The sequence below is a fragment of the Sphaeramia orbicularis genome, chromosome 16 (assembly GCF_902148855.1).
Source record: "Sphaeramia orbicularis chromosome 16, fSphaOr1.1, whole genome shotgun sequence".
Lineage (NCBI taxonomy): Eukaryota > Metazoa > Chordata > Actinopteri > Kurtiformes > Apogonidae > Sphaeramia > Sphaeramia orbicularis.
This window is the reverse complement of record NC_043972.1, coordinates 20657691-20683372: the sequence shown is the minus strand read 5'-3', so window position 1 is coordinate 20683372 and position 25682 is coordinate 20657691. Positions and strand designations below refer to the sequence as shown.

Genomic DNA, 25682 nt, shown 5'->3' with positions numbered 1-25682 from the left:
TTGTGTTTGATGGTTTTCACCCCTGTACGTTCTTTTAAACATTTGAATAATTCATTAATTATATTACTCTCTTTAATTCTGATCTTATGCATTCTGTGCTTTAATTTCTCTACATTTTTACTTCTTGTGATTTTATTTTCCTCTGGGTGTTCCATTTATTTATGTTTTGCTTTTGTGAAATTAAAAGCACTATATAATGTAAATAAAACTTGCTTATTATTCATATTTAATTGTACACAGAAATGCACTGGCAGGGAAAAGCCCTTATTTTTTTTATTTTTCTTTGATGTTTTACTTGCAGTTATGTTCAGATCTTTTTCCGCATAGCAGCATTTTTAAAGGATTTGGAGGATTGTTTATCTAAATAGAACTGAAGATCCACAGAGATGTCCTTGAAAATTCTGCAAAAGGACTCTGATGTTAAAGTTATCTGATGATGATGATGATGATGATGTAGGTTTACATAAATGAAGAACTGAAGGATCTTAATGACTCCCAGATTATTCCATTTGTGTTTTTGGAGTGAGTGCTAGTCTTTATCACCTGTGACATCTTACGTTTTGCAGAATACGTCAGTCTGTGATATGTATACAGCCTGCGATATGCCACTACACACTACAACACTAGTATTTTAGTTCTTAAAACATCGTTTATTCATATAAAACTTGTGCATTCATATAGGAAAAAAGGACCTTCTCTTTACTTTTTTCCCGTCTCCGTCACATAAATTAAATCCCATCCTGTGTGAATCCCAGAAGAATCACGACAAACTCAAGTTTGTGCAAAATTAAACCGGAATGAAGTATTAAGGTTAATTTAGTTAATGAAACCTAACTTGGCAGCTAAACAGGTTATTACTCAAAATGAAAACAAAACTAGGTAAAAATTTCAATAAATAAATGCAACCTGAGCTAAAAAGAAACATAATTGTAGGTAAAGACTGCATTTTGATAAAATGACAAAATACTGAAAATGAGAAACTCAAGAGCTAAACAAAACTTACCAAATCTGAATGTAGAACAAAGCAGTTTTCACATGAAGTCTGTGCTGGAGGTCAAAGGTCGCATAGATGCTTCACTGAACAGCCCAAAGGTTCAGTGACCTGAAGGTAAAGCCTCAGCATCACCGGGGGCCTGAGGGGAAAATAAAGCTGCTGCTGATGCAAAAACCAAACAGAAATAAGCCGGTAAGAATGTAATCGAAAGATAAGAACAAAATATAATCACATCCTGTTGAAAAGGAAAACGGTGACACACAAACAGAAAACTCACCAGGGAGTTTTATCGACTTGTCTCCTTCAGTGTTCACATTATGTGTGTTTTTCACAGTTTCACATAAATCAGAGTCGGTGACGTCATCTGTCAGAACTACCTCCTCCCACTTTGAGGCTTTATTTGATAAGAGTTTGATAATGTTTAGCACAACAGCAATGAGGGTAAAAAAAAACCATGTAAAAATACAGAGCCGAGAGTGAGTTTTGATGGAAATTTATTTGTTTTTTTCTCATAAATCTACATCTTTAATTTATCCAATTTCTCAGAATTTCACCCCTTTGACAGTGTATCAGGGCCACTTTAGGTAAAACTAATTGATAAATAAACATATAAATAACAAGAAAACAGTCAGAGAGTCTCTAAGAATGAAGTGGCATATTTAAAAAAACAAACAAAAAAAAATTTTTCCTCAAAATGTTCATCAATATATGACTTTATAAACTAACAAAAATATTTAATTTTTTCATATACAAGAGATTTTCCCTGTTTGTTTTTCACTTTCTCACTAGTTTCTCAAACAAAAATTTGCTGTTTTTGTGCACATACAGCTTTAATTTAAAAAACATATATAGTTTTTTCCTCCGTACATTTCTGACTTTAATCTCGGTATCAGATTCTCATAAACCAAAAAGTCTTTTTAGACATTTATTACTTTATATCTAAAAACATTCAAGTTCTTTTCATGCAAACCTGTGAGTGTTTTCTCGAATCTAAAAAATTCCCAATCTTGTAAATTTACGTCTTAACTCTCAAGAATTTTTTTTCCTTGAAAATTTCCAACTTTAATTTAGAAATAATGATTTTCTGTAAATATTAACCCCTACTTGTGCTGGAAAACTCAAACTGATCCTCTCCTTATGTGTTGTACATTCTTTATTCTGTGTTTTTAATCTATGGCTCTCATATACCGTCATAGTTTGGTGACACTTTATCACACGGGTGTTAAACAAATATTCGTGGCATCTTGACAAGCAGGAAAATTGTGCTTAGCTGACAAGCCTCACAGTCTGCACATAAATCATGTTGTTTTATTACATTCAGACTTTGAGGTCAGTGCAGAAGAGAAGCTCATATGAACATCCGATAAAAACTGTCATGTCTGTTTTGGTCTTCAGGGTTCAGTGTGTTTTCGTGCATGGAAAACCTGGTCGTACCTGCTGCAGAACGGATGAAAACGTTGCGATTTCTGAGTGAATAAATCTTTGACCTGTTCATGATCACATTCAGAGGCTTTGGCTGTAAACAATGTGTGAGCGAACACCTGACCAGCTGCAGACCCTTCTGCAGACGTAACAGAATAGTTGTGCTTCAAAAGTTTGTTTTTCCTTTCAGCAGAACTGTTTAAAGTTTCCTCTAGACTCAGTTTTAAGCTGCAGGTGATATGTGCCGTTCCTTGTGTCCGCTGGTTAAAGTCAAACAACGTCCAGCAGCTGCTAAAAAAAGCAGCTTATCTTATCAAGTTGACCCTGCCCAGTGTCTTCACTTGTTCTTACTATGATATCCGTGAGCGAGGAGGAGACCACAGCTCATCCTGAGAGTCCGAGTCATCCGGTCCCAACTCACCGATCCCAGATTTTCCAGCTGCTTTGTCTCCTCCACGTGAAGAGACTCCGTTAATGTTGGTCAGCGGGACGTAGGAGTAGTCCCGGCGTTCAGGGAAGCGAGCCGCCGCTGATCCACGACAGGCCTGAATGATATGAGCCAACAGGCTGATGGACAACAGAGAGAACAGGGCAACGGCGATCACCATCCACGAATGTCTGCGGAGAAACGACCAGGTTTAGAGGAGGTTTGAGGTTGAGTTCAGGTCCTAAACTTGTATCATCATCATCTCTAGTTGATCTGCAGATTCATGGAACTACCACTGTTTGAGCTTCTACTGGTCCCAAAAGACTTTTAACAAAATATTTTTATCGGACACATCTCCAGATTATAACAGTTTATAGACGTAGTTCAAGAATTTTCATTTTGTCTTCTTATCTAAATGATACAGGGGTTATTTTCTTTTGTTCAGACAAAACAAAAATACAGAAAATAACCCCTGTATCAGTTTATAGCTGTGTTTCATTAACATACTGTATTTTTATATCAGTTTTGTAAGAATCACATTAGAAAAGATTGAAAAAAATTTCTATATGTCAGGGGACTGAGAGATCCAAATAAAAAATAATGTGTAAGTAGATCCATGATTCACAATCCAAATCATCATTTTCTCAGTTGTAAAAATACTTTTTCCTGGGTTTTTTAGGTTTAGGCTATGATGTGAAAATGTTTTTGTTACTTGACTAAAAACCAGTACCATTTATGAAAGGTTAAAGGTTAACTCACTTTGTTAACTTTGATTTTACTCATTCTGATGCACACACACAGTGCCTAGCAATTAGCTTTAGCATTAGCATTAGCATTAGCATAAGCACATAACACACAGACTGGAGCAGTGAGCAGCCATTGAAGCTGCTTAAGGACCAACTCCAGATCTTCATCAGCATCGTGGTTAGACACTGACAGGAGAATTAAACTACATGTAGCTGTTTTAATGGTAGGGGAAAGAGGAGGAAACCTGTGTGGTGCGGAAAGAGAACCACACCTAAAAGTAACACCAACACTCACACTGCCTTCTACTGGTGGAAGTAAAAAGGTTTCTGATCATTTTTCTTATAATTACTGCACGTTGTTCCATCTGCACCTTTAAAAAACCCTAGCAACAGCTACCAGTCCCTCACTTGCATGTGAAAGGTAAGGACGCCTTTGAGTGCTGCGCCTCATCAACCATCTGACACGGAAAATAAGGGATTTATTTAAAGGGCTTATATTTTGCTAAACCCACTTTAATTAGTCTTTGGTACATTTATTTGTGTATTTGGACCATAACAGTTCAAAAACTTTGAATTTGAACCCTCCAGGTGCTGCAAAGCTATCTTTATATTCATTTTGGCAAAAATCAAGTGGATTTCTACAACCTGTATTAATTCGTGCTTAATTTGTTATGTTTCATAACTAGTTATGTCACGACATTTGCACATATAAGGTCAAGACTTCCGACGAACATTTTTCCGAGTACACCATTGTTTATCAGCAGCAGCGGTTGTAGTAAAAACTGAAAATATGTCCAAACTTCGAGCTGATTACCTAAAATGCTCAGTTGTTGGTTGTATTAACAAACAGAAGTGGCTGAACGGGACAGAAAGCACGGTCAACAACCTGGAGGGGGTGGGGTGTGAAGTGGCTCCTTCAGATTTAAAGGGCCAGCACTCAAAACGACCTTCCTCATGTCATTACTCAGAAATAAGGTTGAAAATGGACCTGTGGAGTTGAATTAATGAAGAATTCAGACCCAAGCATAGCATTTACACTTTATGTAGACCATAGGGAAATGTTTGAAAATGCATAATTCCATTTAAAAAAGCAAAATATCACTCCTTTAAAGTGAATAAAAACAGAACAGAACAAAGGACTGCAAACTGATTTCTACACCAAACTGACGGGTTTAACATAAAGCAGACTCTATGAATAATGTGTTTCTAAACGTCTGGAGGTCATTTAAACCAGCTCTGCTTTGGATTTACAAGCATTTGGCAGACACGCAGAAAAGATTTCACACCTCGGCTCACGACACATTTATTACATTTGCGGGATAGTTTTTCGATCCGCCTACATTCATTCAAAAACACCAAATAAATATTCCTAATTCCCTTTACTGCTGTTTAGCTCTTCTTTGTTATACAACCTTTACATATTTTTGTTCAAAACGTTAAGGTTTAATCTTCAGATACAATCTTGTACTGCTTTTAGGTGCAGGATAATTGGACACACAGATGACAGAGGTCAAAAGGTCAGAGGTCACATGGGCTCATGACACTTACTCTGACAGATAAGGCTGCTCTCTGTGAACGTCTTCCTCCCGTCTCCATGATGTAAACATCTGTTTGGCCAAACAGTGTCCAGCTGTGAAGAGACAAAGGAAAAAAATGAGGAAGAAGAAGAGCAAGAGTGATGCAAGACAGCTATCGTTATACTATAATTACTGTTTTCAACTTCTTTAATTAGATCTGTCTGTGAACATTTGGGCAAATGAGGCTCATTTTGTGGTTTAGAAGAGCATGAAAGCAACAAAAAAAAAGGAGATGAACAAGATATTTTTCTTTCCGTTTTGACCCAAAACTGACACCTGAACTTGGATCTGAGAACATACATTCTTTTGCGAGATATTTTTCCAGATGTTTAAATAAATAATTAATGGTGTACAACTCCCAGCCGTCTGAATGTTGAGTTTACACACATTACAACTTGCTGTGTTGCTTTTCTACAGGCATCAGACATAAAATTTAATGCTCTTCAAGCTCATTTTATGTTGAAGACCAAGTTCTAGACAAATCATTTTATTCTCAATATGTCATTGCAGGTAAGTATAAAGATAAATATATATGCATCACTGTGCAACGGTTGGATTTATGTGAGAATGTGAGTAAGTAAAAGGACAGGATTAGGTTTAAGGATCTGCAACACCAGAAAGTTGTACACAAAAGACCTCAAGTCACTTTGACAAATTAGCAGGTAGAAAAGTCAATCTGAATCTAAGCCTGGGAATATAGAGTATTAGTCAAGAATGCAAGTGACATCACTGGTAAAGAAGGGAAAAACTAAAGCGATGTCAGTCCAGTGAAAGGTTGTTTGTTTTTTACTGAAATCACTGATGTTATAAGTAAGAATGTGTTTCTGCTCATGTTGCATTTTTACATATTTGATATTGTGGTTGCACCAACATGGTACAAGTATAAAAGATAAAAATCAGTTTCTAAGCTCATGTGTGAATGAAGTTGCTCCCAGCTGAGAAGATATTGTCCTGATCTGTTTGGACTGATAGTATCAACAAAGACAGAGCTGTTTTCACTTCTGCTCTATGCAAATACTCAAACATTAGCAGACAGGGAACTCACACACATCATGCAAACACTTTATCTGTCGGTTTCCCTCTCACACACTGTTTCACTATTTTGACTCTGTTAATTTACACACCTGTTGAAGTCAGTCTTTGTGTTAATGTTATAAAGGCTGCAGGTTGAGCTATAACTTATAAAATGTAACATTTTATTGCCTCACTGTGTGGATAAATCTTCCACAAACTCAGACAGGACCTACACCCTCTGAAAACTGAGGAAAAACCTGAGTTAGGAAAGTAAAGTTAAGTGCACTGAACAGTTTGAATTGTTAATATGAATCCTTGAATCACAAAACAAAAGCCGATCCTCACCCTTTTCATCTCAAACAAAACATTTCAACTGGGATGATGCTGGTACGTGGTCTGTATATCTTCAAAATCACAATGTAAAAACCAATAAATGACATTTAATTTGTGTTGTCTTTAAGCAACCGCACTTGAGTAATTCTGACACTAGGGTCAAAATAAAGACATAAACGGCATGTCTTTAGTAAATCCCTACAGTGACTGTCTTCAGAAAACAGGGCTGGTACAAACTAGTAGTAAACGGGCCGGATTCATATCTTTATGTACAATAAATTTAAGGAAGAGGGAAAACAAAACACTGAGATGCTGCAGCCAGAAAGAAAGTCAATTCTGCCCAAAAACCTGCATCTTAATTCATATATTAGGTGTGTCCTTCATATTTTCAGCTGTGTTTGATTGTACCTCTGTGTAAGGTGTAGTTGGCCTGTCCTTGCACTGTGATGTTACAGCTTCCTGTCTGTGGGTCACATGGGCACATGTCATCACAGCGACACTCCTGAGAGCAGGACGGACCGAAGAAACCCAGAGGACACACTGAGAGAGAGAGAGACAGAAAGAGTATATTCAACTTTTCAACATATGTGAGACATAAAACGAATACGCTTATGTACAATTACAGTCCAACATTAGGTTTGTTGATTTAGTAAAGTTTCAGTGGCCACAAACATGCATTTCTCAGTCTCTGTATTCCAATCTATACATATGTGAAGTATGTACAGCAGTAAAAACTGAAGTTTCAGGGAGAAAAAAAATATCTTCCACAAACCAAACTAGTAGTATTTATTGTGACCTCCCTTTGCACTTAATATATCTTTAACTATTTTGTTCAGACAATATGTGATTTATTGCACTAAGTTTATGATGTTTTATACAGGTTTCATTCAACACATGCCAGATGTTTCTAATTGAGCTGCTTCTTGTCATGAGGTCAAAGGTCACACTATGTAGAAGATTCAACCTTTAGGAACCATTTACTTCAATTTTTGTGTGTCTCTTAAGGCTGTGCAAATATTCCCTGTATTTTCTTGTTGTATCTGAAAACAAAAGAATGAAAAATAAACATGCATGTTTCTTTCAACCCTAAAAATACAACAAAGCCAAAGGTGGCCTAAGACTTGTGCGTAGTACTGTATATGACACAGTTTAACATATCCAGACCTATGTTCACACTATGTGGCACCATCCACTATCATTCTGGGGTAGAAAAAGTTCTCTGTCTAGTTCTTTATAGGAATGACTTTTGCCTTGCGCAGAGCTGAATGCAGAGCTCAGTAAAAGTGACTTGTTGTGCAAAATAGTGTCAGGAGAGTGGTTGTTTTGTTGGCTCATACATGTCTGAGGAAGCATACTGCGGTATTAAAATGACTAAATTCCTACATAACACAACACCACAAAAAGGTGTGTGTCTTTGTCAAAACTTCCTATTTGCAGTATACAGTTGCAGCCCAGAGGTTGATCTTCCACATAGTGAGTGGGACATCCAAAAAGGTAGTACACAGATAAGATGGAAGCAGAAGAAATGCTTTCCTGCCACTGTGCAATGGAAATAAACATCCTCATTCTGGTAGAGAACATCCAGCCAGACTACATAGGACGTTTTAAAACAATTGGTAAATGAAGTGTTGGAGAGTAAAGTTAATACAAAGAGAAGAAAATATGGAGGGAATTAACATAATACATGTTTGATACAAATGCAAAGAGGTTCACCGTTTTCACAGCTGTTGCCATGGAAACCAGGAAGGCAGATGCATCGCCCATGGACTGGATCGCAAGACCCATTGTTAGCACAGGCACAGGTCTGTTTACAGCTGTCGCCGTAGAAACCTTGGAGGCACACTTTAAAAGAGGAAAACACATAAATGTTTATAGCAGGACAAGAGTAATTCAGTTAAATAGAGGTGATTTTCTGCACTATAAGGCATGATGTGATGTTTGAAAACTGAACGGAGTCGCTTTATCATTTTTGGTATTTGTTATTTATTCATTTATGTTTCAATTTGTGCTTTATGTTTTGACTGAGTAATGTCTGTAATAAAACAGCAGGAAAAATTCCAATCAATATTCAAGTCACACCTCATGAATAATGTCACGTGTAGCTGCTTTCAGATTACTGATCAATTACGGGGTTCTTTAAAGAAAACAAAAACACTGTGTTCAGCATATGATTAGGTCCTGATTACCTTGGCTGCAGTTCTTTCCTCTCCATCCAGCATCACAAACGCAGCCCTCTGCAGCAGGGAAACACACAGACACACAGTGTGTAACTATAAAATACTACTATATGATTCCAATATATTCACATGGAAATACACAACTCGTCAACTAAATATAAATATGTCTATAGCTTTAATTTTGATAAACTTCTGTAAAATGTGTTTGAGATGCAGCCTGTTCTTTAGAGAAATTGCAGATTAACTCTTAAAAAATAGGACCAATGGTCCTGTAGCTTACCGGCCAAATTAAAAGCTTTGGGAAATGTATCCAGATGCCATTTATGATCACCCAGTTATGTGTATTTATTATATTACAGAAATAGCCCATATTTTGGTCATATTCCAATCAGATCTGTAAAAAATTCAGATTCCAACTTGATATCATTGATACTTACTGATTTATTGTATCAATCCACTTCCTATCTCTTATAATGGGAAAATTTTTCAAAGTCGCACCAAATCCAGAATAAGATCCGGATCCAAATAATTTCACTAACTTTTGTTGACATCATCATAAAGAAATTATATACCCAGTTTGAAGTCAATCGGAATTGTGGTTTCGGAGAAGAAGACGATTGAAATTTTTGTAATGGACGACAGACGACGGCAGCGGACACCGCATGACGACAACAGCTTACGGTGTATCAGCCGGTAAGCTAAAAAAATCAGTCAGCTGAATTTCTACACTTTTTGCCATTAAATCCTCCACACAGGTGAGGAGTGGAAGTGAATTCATCCTATAAACAGTATTGCATGTTAATGTACACTCTGATTTATCTTGATTGTCTGTGGTGTAGAGAAACACTAGAATCTCATCATGTTTCTTCTTTAGGAAACAGAGGAAACAATAGTTTTAACAAAAGGACCCAAACGTCTGTGGAGGCTCTAACTGTAATCTGTTACTATAACATAGAAAAAATACACATTTTACTTAACTTAATGAAATGTCACTTGTTATTGGGAGGATACATCGGAATCTATTACTTTTTGTGTAAAAAGCTTATACACAGAATGTAAGAGGATGTCATTGGACCGAGGTAATGAAACAATATTATCCTGTAACATTATTGGTTCATTACTAGACTCAAACTCATCCCTGTGTCTCATCATCAAACTTTGTGATTGTTCTTTATTACTCCTGAGTCTGATAACAGCCGACCAACTCAGACGATGATAAATCCACTAATCCATGAAATTGGAAAGGTGATACTTGATACCGATGTTAGTTCAGTTTCATTCCTAGACTAGAAGTGACAGGAGACACATAGTACTGATTGTTTACAAGAGCTTTATAATGGAATAGTTTTTCAGCTCTGGTTCAGCAATAAAATAATGACAAACAGCTTGACATCCAACATGAACTTACGACAGAAAAAACTGGAAAATGGGCCAGTCCAACATATGGCTGATAACTTACAGCAAGTCTGGTGAAAAAATATTAAATGGTTTTCCTATTTCACTCTAAAAACTGACAGACATGGTGATTGCGACATCCCCGCAGAATATTTACTGACGAGATAACAAGTCAGTGAGATAAAGTAAATGCATTAAAATATTAGTTCTCTGTACTTCGTCCTCCTCCTTTAGGATTCTGTACCTACACTCGTCCTGGTTGTTGTGGTTCACACTTACTGGCAGTGCAGACTCCGTGGGCTCCACAGGCTGGAGGTTGACACACCAGAGAGTCACAGCCATCTCCCTGCCAGCCCTCCTGACAGCGACAGCGACCGTCCACACAGTCACCATGTCCACTGCAGTCTGACGGCTGGCAGCGCCGCTTATGGATGCAAAGGATGGTGGACACTTGACGGGCACAACGCCACATACTGTCAGATGCACTGGAGAATATAAATAAATGTAATTACTATATTATATATCTTACTATACTATGCAGTTACTTTAAACACTAACAAGAGAGGAAAGGAAAACATTAACACACATAACATATGTCTCTGGTTGAAATAAATCTATTTTTTCATTCAGTGAATTAAGGTCTTATTGACTGACCAGTGATCAGATGGATAGCTGGCCAATGAGCCATGATTCACATATGTGGAAGACCCGCCTCCGTCGAGATTTATGGCATTGATCACTCCGTGTTTCTGCAGAAATTCAGCCACCTCCCAGAGATTCATTCTGCACAGACACAGAAGAACAGACTTTAATACAGACTAAAATACACAAATAGGATAATAGATTCTGCCTGCAGGGATAGAGTGTCGTTAAAAGTGTTTTATTTTATCTTTAATTCCATAATAAGTCAATGGTTGCTTAATGACTGGATATATAAAAAATATCACTAAATCTATAATTAAAAATCACATCTGTTTTAAAACAAATGAATGAAAACACAGATCCACAACAACACCTTTCCCATCAGGCCACCTGCATGATTGGAAATTCAAAGACCCAACATGAAAACTCTCTGAGACTGTGTATGGAATGCATCAAGACCATTATCCAGTAGACAGTTTCCATTTCCTTTAAATAAAATGTCCAGTGCTAACCAGATATCACTGAAAGACTTATGTGGAACAATAATGAATAATCCATTGGTGAGCAGACTGTAAATGTGGCAATTACTCTTTGTTTATTGGGTGTTGTCTAACCCTCACACATACTTTTTTCTGTGATGTTTTTATTATTTATGTGTGAGAATCTAAAAAGGCTTAAATAATGTACAGTTATCAAAATTTTAATGAAAGTAGAAATGTTTAAAATGTGATATTTGGACTTAATGTGGTTTGTGATGACCCTGAAATGCAAAGTTTTCCTTGATCCAAATCTAAAACCAAGTATAACAAGTGAACAGCAAACAAGTGGATCAACTCTTAATTCAAATCTTTTTCTAGCCAAGGCTTGTAACTGAAGTTAAGTTCCATTACATTGTTTAGGTCACTTCTACAGTGTTATTTCTACATCATTTTGCACATGATCTCCAAAATGTTGCAGCTCATCTTTTAACAGGAGGAACATCTACCCTGCATTGACCTGCGTTCACTGATTCCTTGAATGTTTTAGGATTGATGTGCAGATTTTATTGTTTACTTACAAATCGTTACATGGACTCGTTGCTCTGACCTTTAACAGACACTTATCCCATTAAGATTGCAAGATACGATCAGCTTTTGGAAAGATCAATCAGGATCGATGCTGAAGCACAGAGGAGACTGGAGTCCTCAGTCCAACATGGCGGAGGTGTACCTCTACAGCTGCAAGAAATGAGCCTTTTCCTCTTATCAATATTAGCTGTTTGACAGCTGCAAGAGTGTCAATAAAGAGACTGTGGTGCTGCTGAGAAACAGCTCTAGTGCTGCTAAGAAATAATACATGATGTCTAAGTAAATGTCAATGTATGTTGTTTGCCCAAACTGTGGAACAACTGTCACCTGTATGTTCCTCTGTCCATTACATTGCCTGTTTTAAATCCGATCTTTGGTCATTGATGTTTAACTATGAGAACTTCCTCAGAATAGCTGTGATTCTATATGGGTGCTTCTATGAAACTGGTACCTAAAGGCAGGACAGAGGGGCTAAAAATTCAAACAAGATGTAGACGAATGTTATGACGCAAGTTTGGAAGCACTTTGGGTCTATTTTAAAAATATTTACTGAGATCAAAGAGAAACTATTTTTCAGATAAAACACATTTTTATATTTTTTTTGCACAAAAATCTGCATGTAACATGATAAAAAGGACACAAAAATTACATGCTACTATTTTTTTCAAGTATCTTTATTTTCTCACAGGTACATTTTGGGAATCTAATTAATTACGCAAGGGAGAGTGTTTCACAAAAATGACTGCTGTTGCAAAATCAATTGTGATTTATATGTGTTTAAATGGGCAGGTTCCGCATGTAACTCGAGTGGACACGATGGGTTACACACGAAACCTGGAATAAGACTGAGATTAATGAAAAATCCACATGTCTGGATTAGAAAAACCACTAGGATCGTCATATTTAACAGTATCTTTATTTATAGTGGTATATAAGACCATTTCAAGCCATGTTTTCTAGATAAAATGCACTGACACCTAAGCAGCTTTTCATGTCCCAATTTTGATCCTATTTTTAGACCCAAAATTTAATTAAAAATTCATTAATTCTGGGATGGCTCAGAGCAAGAGTATAATTTTTTTGCTTTTATCTGAGGTCATCATTTGGTACATCCTGGGGAGAAATATGTCTAAATTTCTCTTTTATTATTGGGTCTAAAAAGCTGGTAAAATGCCAGATACCAAAATGAACCTGTTTCATAGAAGAACCCATATACTGTCTAATTATTTAAGGGAATTTTAAGTGACCCTCTGAAATGTTTGCTTGTTGCTACAACTAGCCAGGTTTTCATGCTTTATGGGAATATCCAGAACAATGAGTTAAATGTTCACTATGTCACAATTTGTTCAAAAAGCTGCTTCTGTCTGTTATTAAGAACATTAAATCCTCATCAGAAAAGTGTAAAAGTCTTAGTGAGAGTGTAAAACAGTTTTTTGGGAAATGTAGGTGTTTGGGGAATTAATTCTGAGACATACAGTAAAGCAGCTTCCGTCAATATCATTTTGTCTTCAAACTGATCTTTGTCTTATCATCTCTTTTTTTTTTTTTTAGCTATGCAGCATTTTGGTCAATGGTTGTTTTTAACAGTTTATTTATGAATTTGCATGGAATTGGAATCATTTTATATTTTTACTGAATAATTATCTACTGTATAATGTGGAAAAACACAGTAAGAGACTGAAGCCACAACATAAGAGTGATGTTTTGACCGGGCATTGAATCAAAACACATTTTATGGACTACTATATGAGGCACAAATGGAGTGTGAGGGGGTGTGTAGATATATGGTGTAGATATATTCAGACCTGTCAGTTCTACCACTATCACATTAATCTTCAGAGTCAGTGCAGGGTCACTGGAAAGAGCAGCCAATGGAAGGAAAGGCAAGTCAATAAAATCGATCTGCAGAAGGTGTTTAGCCTGATGAGGTGATGTGAGTCTGTTGGGAACCCTTTCAGAAAATAACCCCCCCCCCGTCTTTAATAGTCTTACACATTTTATCTCTGCCTCTAATCTCTTTTCACTGACACGTGGAATTCTTCCCTGTCCATCCACGAACATCAATGTCAGTTTTATTTACTTAGTCTTTGTGGAGAGAGTTGTAAACCTGAAACCTGACAATAGATTAATCTCGAAAAACACAAAAAAAACAACTAGGAAATCAGAAAAGCACAGGTTGTGAGGGTAAAATGGAGGTGAATTCCATCTACTGCGCCAAAATGCAGTAAAGAGTGACAGTCATTAACAGAATTTCGAGCTGTTTTGTTAAAATTAACATAACAAGGCTCACTGGTGTGTTTTTAATGACACACACAGACCAATAAGACAAATTCATTCCAAACTCTCTGAAGTTCCACGGTTTCCCTTAGGTTTGTTAGGGTTTAGATGCTGTGATGGCTTTCTGTTGCTGTTGTTTAATAAATCTATGCATTTATGCAACATTTTGAGCCTATACTGTTGAAGTCAGTGTGTTTGTGAGGTTTCTGGAGGGCTTGGGTGTTGAGTAAAAGTCCTCTGCTAGGAAAATTTTACCTATTATTTCATCAAACTTGTGGATTTGCTGTCACATAATTTCACCAAGTCTTTCCATAAAAATATATATTACATAATTTTGGACCAGAATTATTACTATTACTAGCATTTCTGCTGATAAAATTTGGAAAAACTGTGTAAATAATAAACAAGTAACAGCCAAAAAGCTTAGTAACATTGATTGATTTTACGTTTACTTAGCTTAGGCACTGCACAAAATGATTAGTGAACTGGGCCTAATATCTACTCAGTGATGAAGTCAACACACAATTCACAATCCATCACTTTTAAGAAGGTTGTGTTCAGGAAAAGACGCTGTCCCTTCAGGCTCATACAGTATTTGTTTTCTCCTGTATGATAGAGAAATCCCAGCAGTTTTTCTGTTCATTAGCTCAGGTTCCAAAGCCTTATAACTGTGGGGAAACCCCTGAGATCTGTGTCCCATTTATTTTCTCATGGTAAATACAAAGACCTCAAATGGAGCTTGTTTTTCTTTCTTGGTAGTGCAAAATCAGACTATGCATATTTAATGTTCTCCTGGGTCATTTTATATTGACTCACAGGGCGCGAGTCACTTTGTGTTGATGGAATAAATTATCATATGTTTTCTCTCAACCACGTCCATGTCTCTTATTTGTCACTGGAGTGAAAATAAACATCTGATCCACTCGCTGGATGGTAAATACAAACTCCACTAAGAATTGGTCCATTTTTACAGCTGATTAAATGAGCGGAGGAAGAGGAAAGAACTGTAAAGTGACTGTTCTAGAAAATGTAAATGGGGCTTTTGGACATTCAAGTCCCTGTTGTCTTACCCTCTGACTCCAGTCTGTCCCTCAATGTGGAACAGGATCACTCTGCCCTCAGCATCATGGCCCACTGCCGTCCTTGCCGACACCACATCCACAAAGTGGCGGAAATCACCTTCAAAACAAAAAAAGAAAGGCTGGCATTACAGTTTTGAATAATTAAACACCTAAAACCTACAATGTGTCAGTTTCCTGAAGAGTGACCTTTAGCAAACACATAAACATGGTTCTTTTTTTTTTGCATGTGTGGACTTTGAATTAGTATATCAAATTTTTCTCAGGTCGAGATAATTGTTTGTGCTTTTTACTCTTTTAACTTAAGTCGAATTTGTTGTCATATTTGTTGACAACAGAGAGAAATTTCTGTAATCGGTAACATGCAAACCTTTAACAGAAGAAGACCAGGAAGTTATAATCTGTAGTTGTAGATAGAATCTGAATTTGGGAGCACAACATCTCAGCAGAGTTTCATTAGCTGATGTCAACCATAAACCACATGACTTTAATGTTATTTCAATGTTGCTGACAAATCTCCACCATAAGAGCAAAACCATGAATTTCTTTTGTCATCTGAATTGTTTGGTGTGAGGAGGTCTGTCTTAAGTGAATCTTTTTCTCATCTTGACGTACAATCTGATCCATTTAATATTATTCTATGTTTAAAGTCTTAGTTCATGCAAATATTAAATTCATGACACAAGGAAAGAAAATCAGCAAAAAGGTTACTGTAATGCATGTAAATCAGTCATTTCTTCCAAATAATTAAGTCTTGGACTGTTCTTATTTTTGTTTGATACCAGAATTCTACTAAAACATTCTATAGATATGTTTTAATATAATATATAATCTGCTCTTCTGCTGGTAAACTGAAATTACCTCCTGTAGTAGAGGGGCAGTAAATGTTACCTCTAAGTGTTGACTATTAGCCCAGAAGACATGAATGTAAATGCAGATGTGAATGTACACAGATATGGATGTTGTACCTGTTTCCTGCATCTTGTCACACTCTGCTTTCAGGCTCTGTTCGATGTAAACCTCTCTGTTTCTCAGCAGCCACACCACACCACTGACCAGCTGGATGAATGGGTTGGACTGGTCCAAAACATCTTCTTCTGACAAATACCTGAAAGGACAGGAGGAGAACAAACAAATTCAGCATCAAAACTACAATTACCATGATGCTATGTCTATATTCTACACTCTATTGCATCTTTCTCCAGTACAAAGTCATGTTAAGGTTTTTTGTTTAGTCTGATTTCATCCTGCTTTCAAGTGTTTCCAATTGTTTACATCTTAATCCATCCAAAAGGTGATGGACAGGGTCACAGGTCAGGATGAAGGTTTCAAGTATGTGCACTTGAGTGTTTATTTATTTATTTACAACTTTTGACCTTGACTCTCTTCACTTTATCACAAATATCTGTACTTTCTCCTTACATTTTTCAAAACAGGCTTGTTAGTTTACTTTTAATGCATTTAGAGGGGAACTGTTTCTATTTTGCATCATTACAGAATCAACTTCAATAGATGGGATGATAACACAAAGATGAGATAACCCGGTGGTGAATCATACTAGTAACTACTAATAAAACTAAAGGGTTTAAATGTCTTGATATCATATTAATATGAGGTTCGGTTAACTTTACAGCTAGCAGAAATGTTCTTCAGAGGCTTAAGTTTCCACTGGTGTGAAACTGTTCTGTTGCCCCTTCTGACACAGAAGCATTGCCAAGTTGAAACAGGATCATATTTTTACCAAACTGTAACTAAACTGGATCAAAATGAGGCAGAGGTGGTACCAGTGTGGTCACGTGAATACGGGTGTGTCGATCACAGTGGCTGTTGTAAGCAGTAGTTGGTTTTTTTTGTTCTTTTTACAAGCAACACATTTCAGGATTTCTACTAATTATACTATTGAAAATGGGCAACTATAAGTTTCAGTGACTTTGTCATACAGCCTCTCCCTGATTTTGCTTGATGAAAGATATATTATATAAAGTTACTGTGGTCATATCTTGTACAGAGCTTAACATTTTAAAGAAAAATGTACTAAGATCAAATCATAGAGTTACTAAAGTCATGTAATAAAGACACTCATCCAAAAATATACACATTATCTATTTGTTCACTTTTCTACCTTAAATAAAACTAATAATAATAATATCAGCCCTTGAATTTCAGAAAATTAATCAAATACTACATACATACATGTTTTAAAAATGCATCAACAGGCAAATGATAAAACAAATTAGGTCACTTGCAGAATTGTGTTATTGTTGCTCTAATTCCAGTATTAAAAACCCTGATATGACCTGTGATGTGATCACTATTTCATGCATTTTACAGACATTATATATGGTCAAAAACAATGTAATCTACTCAGTCAGTCTTGGTGCAATTACATCATTTTTTATGATGACATCACAATAGCCGGAGGGACAAATTCTGAGCGCCGTGGCCATGTTGTTATTTTGTTTGCTTGAAAAAACCCTGCTCACAGTAGTGACACATATAATGCAGTGTTTTTCAACCTTGGGGTCGGGACCCCATGTGGGGTTACCTGGAATTCAAATGGAGTCGCCTGAAATTTATAGTAGTTGATAACATTTTTTTAAAAATTACTAATAAAAAATATACGATGAGTTGAGAGAGACAATCCCAATCCACAGCAGACAAACTGTGGTTGTGAAAATGAAGCACTGTGGTACTGTTAATCTGTCAAATGTTCATTGTGGTCGGTTTCAGATGCTGCAGCTCTTTCATAATTCATAGTTTGAGCTCTTGTTTGTTCAGTATTAATTGTCAGCCTTGTAAATCCAAGCTGGACTGACTGTACATATCCTGACCAAGGAAAATAAAAGTCTCCCTTTGTGCAGTAATCTACACCTGCCTTCTCCGCCTCCGTCCACAATAATATTCATTATATAGACTACATGTCCTCTAAAATTAACGTTTATTTGCAACATAGTATAGCAAACTATTCCATGATCAAAAACAAATTAATTTTAGCAAAAAAAAAATCTCCATTTTGAATGTCTGGGGTTGCCAGAAATGTGTGATGTTAAAATGGGGTCACAAGCCAAAAGAGGTTAGGAACCACTGCATATAATGTAATCTTTGTAGTAAATAGTGGGTCTGTAACTCATAATAAACCATGTGTCACACCTGATGTTTTCTGTTTTGTATGTGGATAATGTTTGTCTGGTTGTAACCAGTTTATAGTGCGGTTATGGTTCATCTGTGTTTATTTATTTGAGCTTCTCTCTGGTTTCACACTGAATGTGGCAGCAGCATTACTCACCTCAGATACCAAACAAACAAGCTGAATAGACTTTTTCACAGTTTACAGATAACTGTGCGGGCACATGCACTTGTTTGTGCGGTGGCCGAGTGTTGACCTCATCGTGCCATTTAAAATATGTCTTTCTACAACTGAGCTGTGAATGGGAAATTACAGTAACCTGTTTTCACAGTTAATCATTTGAAACATAACTAAACTGCAAATATTAACACCGAGAAAGGATCGTTTATATACTCAGAAGAGTCCAATTAAAACACAATATGTCTTCTGGAAGGTAAAATACCAACACAAACAGTGCCACTGCAATAGACTGTAGACACACAGAAAAGATACAAGGATCAAGGACTAAAAAGAAAAACATGGAGATAATCAGAGTTGAGAGCTCAAATACAAACAATAACCTCATTTCAGGGTTCTATTCTAAGGATTTGCTTGTTTTACATCATATTAAACTTTTACTGCTTCCTTTATTTTGTTTTTTATTGAACGACATAATTACAAATGAGACTGTTTTATGCATGATTTGCTTTACTAAAAATGTGGCATGCACTCAATAGAGCCAAAAAAAGTATGAAATGCAGATTTTTATAGCCATTCTTAGGATAAATATGATTCAGCAGATAAATGACTCATGAAAAACTTGTTGTATTCCAGATTTCAAGGAGATTAAATTGTCGATAAATACTATTTAATGTGTATATTGGTTTTGTCACCACAGTTGGCATATTACAGCAACGAGTCATGTTGATATGAACTCATCATCTCTGGTGTTTCTGGGTTGTTTATCAAATAAAAGCAGAGGTTCGGAGTTGGTAGAATGAGCAAACAGGAAGACAGTCAGGTGCAAATGTGGTTCAGTTGGGAGAAAAGCACAAGAGGAGGCCAGAGGCAGTGAAATGTGAGGTCAGCTGCAGATATGCAAAGAAAAACAACTGAAAGCTGTTTGACTTCATGTAACATGTTATTCTTCTACACGGAGGAGAACAAATGACTGCATGTGCCTTATCAAAATGTAGGCTGTTGTAAAACACGTGCTTTATTTTCAGGATTTTTCCCCAAATATTTCTGTCTTATCTATCTGTGAAAAAGCTACTTGTTGTCTTACTAAATCGTCAAGGCTGCATCTTTCACAAAGGTCTGAAATATTAAAGAAACTTTAATTATCATCAATAAATATTATGCACATACTAACTACTGAATTTGTGCAAAACACACACAGAGTATTTACTGTTTTGACTCTAGTCTTTAATAAACATAGGCTCAGGGAAACAAAAACTCATATATATTAAGAAAGCACTTAACCAGTAAAATCACAACTGATCCTTCATTTAGACAACAAAGAGGTCTTAAAAAAATACATCAAAGAAGAAGGGGAAAGAAAAGAAGGGAAGAGGCATGACAACATTGTCATGTTATATGTAACCTGAGCGTCTGAGAAACCTCAGAGGGCTTTCTTCAAATATCCTTGTGAACTTCAGACTCAAACAACTGAAAGCATCAATCAGCCACATACAATACAGTACTAAAAACCCTTAACCCCTTTTCAAGTATATTTCGACATTTAACAACTCTAGTGGTATCAACAACTTCACAGGGGTCAAAGCAGTTCTGCACACTGAAATGTGTTTTTGAGCTCTGAACCAACTCATATCACAACACTGTGATAAAACTAGAGGTGCATAATCAATGCAACCACAGTCACGATCACAGTTTCAGCCTGTGTAGCATATTGCAAAAGACCGTTACTTCAAGGTCAAGTGTGTCTCGTGATATTACATTCAGTGACACTAGGGTACAAAAGCAGTTACTGTGTAAAACATGCAAAAGCAAACGTGTTTATAATCTGTGTTAAAGTTTTTTAAAGGAGTGATATTTTGGCTTTTTAAATGGAATTATGCATTTTCAAACATTTCCCTGTGGTCTACATAAACTGTAAATGCTATGCTTGGGTCTGAATTCTTCATTAATTCAACTCCACAGGTCCATCTTTAACCCTATTTACAAGTAATGACACCAGAAAGGTAATTTTGAGCGCTGGCCCTTTAAATGCAAATGAGCCACTTCATGCCCCACCCCCTCCAGGTTGTTGACTGTGCTTTCTGTCCTGTTCATCCACTTGTGTTTGTTAATACAACAAACAACTGAACATTTTACGTAATCGGCTCAAAGTTTGGACATATTTTCAGTATGGACTACAACCGCTGCTACTGACAAATAATTATGTCGTACTCAGAGAAATGTTTGTCCGAAGTCTTGACCTTATATGTGCAAATGTCGTGACGTAACTAGTTATAGACGTAACAAATTAAGCAAATGGGTTGTAGAAATCCAATCAATTTTTTCCAAAATGAATATAAAGATAGTTTTGCAGCACTTGGAGGGTTCAAATTCAAACTTTTTGAATTGTTAGGGTCCAAATACACAAATAAATGTACCAAAGACTAATAAAAGTGGGTTTAGCAAAATATGGCCCCTTTAATGCTGAAGAGTTTTTTATGCTACTTAATGTTAGTATGGTCAGTAATCTTTGTATTTTCCTCAATGACCAAGCAGACAAACTCACATACAAATTATAAAGCTGTCCACAATAATCACAATATGACTTTTTCATCAAATTGTGCAGCCCAGCATAAAACACAGTTAATATTTACAAACACACTGCTAATTTTACTTCTTACCCAAACACCAGAGTGCCATCCTTTCTGATTCCAAACTGAGCGTTCTGCACTCCTCCGCTGTCCTGCATCAGCCTCCCATCACTCACCACGTTACCCAGACATTTACAGGTCAAAGTATTGAAGAAGCCAGCATTCTGAGCGTACAGACAGCCTGCTGCTTTGGCTGTTTCTTCCACTGTTGCACATTTCTTCATCCCACAACCACCAGGGCCGCCGGGCTCCAACACCGACACCGTCCTCAGAGGGTCGTGGACCACTGTCATGTGACCTGAGGAGAAACAAGCAACAGGATGAGATATGAGAGTGTTTCGTCTGTTCCCTAGGGACAAAGGCCCTGTTCAGACCTGACATCAACATCCATGTTAGCAAATGTAGTCAAACATTTTAAGCCCCAGTGCAAGGTCTGATCAGTCAGGACACATTTGAACATGACCTGAGATACAGTGGAGGGAAAAAGTTTTTGGACACTCCATGCATTTGTGATATATTGCATTGAGACTCTCTTCATTCATTGAACTCTGCCAAGTATTGTGCCATTCTCCAAACCTATGTTCCCCTCTGCATGTCTTCTGTTTCATCGAGATCAAAAAAGCAAGATGATGAAACACATTCAGGACATGACATGCTGAGACTGTCAGACTTTTTATTCATTTATTCATTTATTTATTAACAATAAACCAAAACATGCATTTGTTTGTGTCTCAAATACAGCCACACCTTTTGAAGCATAAAAAATATTTTTCCACAATATTTTCATGATAATATATGAGATTTTTTTAAAATATATTTTAAGGGTGTCCAAAAACTTTTTCCACAACTGTGTATTTGTCCAAATTATTGATACCTCAGAACTGCAATTTATCCTGGGTCACCCTGAAGGACTGAATACTCAGCTGAGTTCTCACAGTTAACAAAGCCAGATTAAATCGAATTTCATCAAACCTAAATAACTTCATCTTTCAACGACTGCATATTGAAAACATATCAAAGCTTATCTTTGAGGTCTAACAAACACTAGTTTTGTTTCCATAAAACATTTACAAAGTCAGGTTTTTTGAAACCCAGTACTATTTACATGCCTCTCATTTTCACATTTGTAGTATTTCCCAATAGTTTATGTCGCTTTTTAATTTACCTGTACTTACACTGAGTATTCTTGTTTATCAATTCTCATAAAATTGTTTAAAAGTTTAACAGCATTGGAAAAGACAATGTGACTGACCATAAACCCAGCGGTCGGGTCCTTTTATTTCTGACACAAACACAGAGGACTCGGCCTCTGGCAGCCCGCTGTGCTTACTGGAGGCCCAGCTCTCGTAGGTGGTGTTGCCATGGATGACAGGCTGACAGTCCCTGACATGACGGTGGGAGTGGGAGGGGCCGTGACCGTGGGCGTATGGCAGCAGGACATCATCAAGCATCGAAACACTACACAAAGAAGAAACAACATGGTGAAAAACAAAGCAATAATATTCATAATTTGGAGCTGGAAACAGCTTGTCCGCTGATATCATCCCATCTATACTCATCACTGCAAAAGAAAAGTGGATAACAGTTAAACCCAAGCTCTAAGTAACTGAAAAATAAATTTTAAACTCAAAATCAACTTAGTCATAAAAAAAAAATAGGTAATTTCAGCTTTTGTAAATTTAGTTTTTTGCCACTGTTTTCCTTCAAAATCAAAATTCCAAGTAAAGACGCGTAAAGTTGTCTATCAGCACAGCTTGTGTTTATATATTTTTCCTGATTTGTGCAATCCTTTCACCTTAAACCACCCTCAATCTGGACATTTGATTACTTGTGGAACGCTAGTCAATACCAATGTCCTGCATAATCCTTAGGTTAATTAATAAATTATGGGTGTTGTTTCTTGTTTTGTTTATTAGAAAGGGAAAGTGCAAATTTATGAGCAAACAGTACAACTTTGTCATAAATTCACCAGATTTAGTATAAATGCTATTTTTAAAGTTTTCATTTTGTTTAAATGTTTGCATGTTTTTTACGATTGCGTTTTTACTATTGTGTTATTACTACTGTTTGTTTGTTTTTTAAGTTTGTGGATACTGCTGGAACCTGTAAATTTCCCTATGGGATGAATAAAGTATCTATCTATCTATCTATCTATCTATCTATCTATCTATCTTGTTACAACAGATATCTTAAATGTAATTCTTGCTTGGAAAAAGATACATGGTTCACTGAAAAGGATATGACGTAAAAATGTATCTGAAAAACCTGTTGCATCATGCCGTTTCCAATCAAGACAAATATTTAACGTAAAAAAGCCAAAACATTTTCTTTCCTAGGTCTCAGGAGGTTAATGTGCAACAACACCATGTGTCATTATTTGTCTCTGTTGTGAACCAATAGCTCCATCTCATGACCAAATTGTAAAATTGCAGCCAAGTTTTGACAATTCGTTCCTTAATCTGAAATGAAACCAATGAATGAGGAACAAAGTCCTGATCATTATCTCCTAAACAAATATTAAAATTTCAGCTCTGCACAACTTACATTCACAGAACACTGTCCATATGATAAATGTATTAAAATGAGAGTGTCTAAAAGTTTATTTAACCTTCTTTATTTTACTAGGAAAAGTTCACTGAGATGAATAAACTCGGCTTCAACAAAACGTTTAACTCAAACCGAAAACCTGCACTCTGTTTAAAATAATGACAAAATAAATAAAATATCAGTAGAACATTTACAATACTTCAGTTAACCATTCAAAGACAGAGGTACAAATAGCATTCTGTTACTAAACTTTAACAAAGTGACCTTAACACATGTACAAGCTTGTGGACAAATTAGTGAAGTTAAGTCACATTTAGGAACTTTAGGCAAACAGCTGTTAAAGTTAACATGGATTACTACGGTTTATGTGTCTGTGGAGAACCACTTTGTCGTTTGGAGTTTACTTAAAATAAGAATATCCTTAACAAAATAATTCCACCCTACGATTTCTAAGAGAAATAATCAACTTTTTAGAGAATTAAGTGACCTAAAGGTGTATCTTTGCTTGACAGGAGCTAACTGTTTAGCATTAGCCGTTAGCTCAAAACAGCCACAAACGAAACACTTACGGGTTGTTTTTGGTCTCCAACAGCCGGACATGGAGCCATAGCAGCAGCCACACACAGTTCACCCACACTGCTGCCATATGAGGAAGATAATTACCCTGCCACACTCCCTTCTCCTCCGACTGGAGCCCACATCATCCGGCTAACCGACCACAACATCACTGTAAACTAACTATATTAAAATATGTCACTTCCGGTTAGCCTATAAAATAAAAGTCTGAACAAGAACAGCATGACATCAAAACACAATATGTGGCAACACATTTTAATAATTAATCATATTTCTCATTTATTTACAAAATAAGAATAAAATGCCGTAAAACTCAGATGAATTGAATTAATAAATTAAAGCCTCAAAACTAAAATATTTAAAAATACTAATTGCTCAAAAATGCAAGTATCATAAATTTTAGCTCCACAGATCTTCTTAATACTACTCACTGTTGGTCTCCTGCTGTCGAGGAATAAATAAATAAATACATAAAATAACAGAAAGGTTTCATGAGTACTCCTTTTGGTTCTAGGGCTTTTCAGCTTTACTCTCAATTTTAAAACACTATGAAAGTTATCAAAAAGGAATCAAATCTAATGAGCTGCATTTTACTGATGAAGCGACTAAAATAGTTATTTAAATCTTGCATTTTAAAAAGAGAGACTAAAATTAAATCTACATAGGAACCTTCACAACACTGTTACCAATATTAACACACAAATGGTACGGGATGGAAACATCTCGGGATGCACATTTTGTTTTACAGATTTTCTGAAGACCAGGTTAATATTTAGGAACATATGGGTGCAAACCTGAGTTTAATTTGCTTTAAGTCATGTATCCTTTCCTGAATCAGAATATGGCACATTGTCTCAACATGTGGGACAGGGGGTCAGACTGTGTCCCCTGGTCCCTCTTCACTTCATTAGTAGAACTTTTATTTTGAAAGAAACAAGTCAGTTTTAAGTTGTCACTTTGGATGCAATATTATAACTTTATGAAGCCCAGTCACATGACGTTATGGACTGCTGACTGTTGACACTACATGTAAATACACGTCATCTGTCATGAGAACAAACACAAATAACAGTGGATAATGTAAAACCAAACAGGTTTCACATGTTCATTCATTCACTGTTAGTATGCACCTTCACCTTTGCTTATTTGGAGATGTTTTGACAGCAAGATCTTTTTATATATACAACTGTTGAATGAAAATGATTGTCACTGCAATGAATCTTTTTCAAATGTTTCCATCACCTATTATAGCAAAATATTATATACATTAAGTCATCATCAGTTTAAAACACAAGTGTCCACTGTCTCCTCACATCAACGTCACGAAAACTTATGAAGTCAATATTTTCACCTCCTGCTGCTGAAAATAAAAAAAGAATAGCAATGTTCAGCAAGAACAAAGATTGAATTGATTTTAGTTGAAGGTTAGAATCTGTTGCCTGAGTTAGTGATTATTTTATTAATTTAAGTAAAAA

The 25682-nt window shown here is 36.3% G+C and overlaps 1 protein-coding gene across 1 annotated transcript; it reads right to left on the bottom strand.

Annotated features, from left to right (window-relative positions):
• Positions 1-1361: 1361 nt before the first annotated feature.
• On the bottom strand, positions 1362-24358 carry nagpa (N-acetylglucosamine-1-phosphodiester alpha-N-acetylglucosaminidase). The gene is made up of 12 exons (XM_030158853.1): positions 24201-24358; positions 22337-22542; positions 21115-21382; positions 16119-16258; positions 15142-15250; positions 10740-10868; positions 10365-10570; positions 8700-8747; positions 8227-8355; positions 6922-7053; positions 5138-5219; positions 1362-3034 (listed from the first exon to the last, which is right to left on the bottom strand). Exons 1-12 carry the CDS (start codon positions 24275-24277, stop codon positions 2767-2769), a joined length of 1794 nt encoding a protein of 597 aa, XP_030014713.1. The 5' UTR covers positions 24278-24358; the 3' UTR covers positions 1362-2766.
• Between the last annotated feature and the right edge of the window lie 1324 nt (positions 24359-25682).

Coding starts and splice junctions, on each gene's coding strand:
- nagpa (XM_030158853.1), bottom strand. CDS start 24,277: ATGGCAGCAGTGTGGGTGAACTGTGTGTGGCTGCTGCTATGGCTCCAT. Junction 15,251..16,118: donor TGACAAGATGCAGGAAACAG/GTACAACATCCA, acceptor TTTGTTTTGAAG/GTGATTTCCGCCACTTTGTG. Junction 8,356..8,699: donor AGGAAAGAACTGCAGCCAAG/GTAATCAGGACC, acceptor CCTCTTTTAAAG/TGTGCCTCCAAGGTTTCTAC.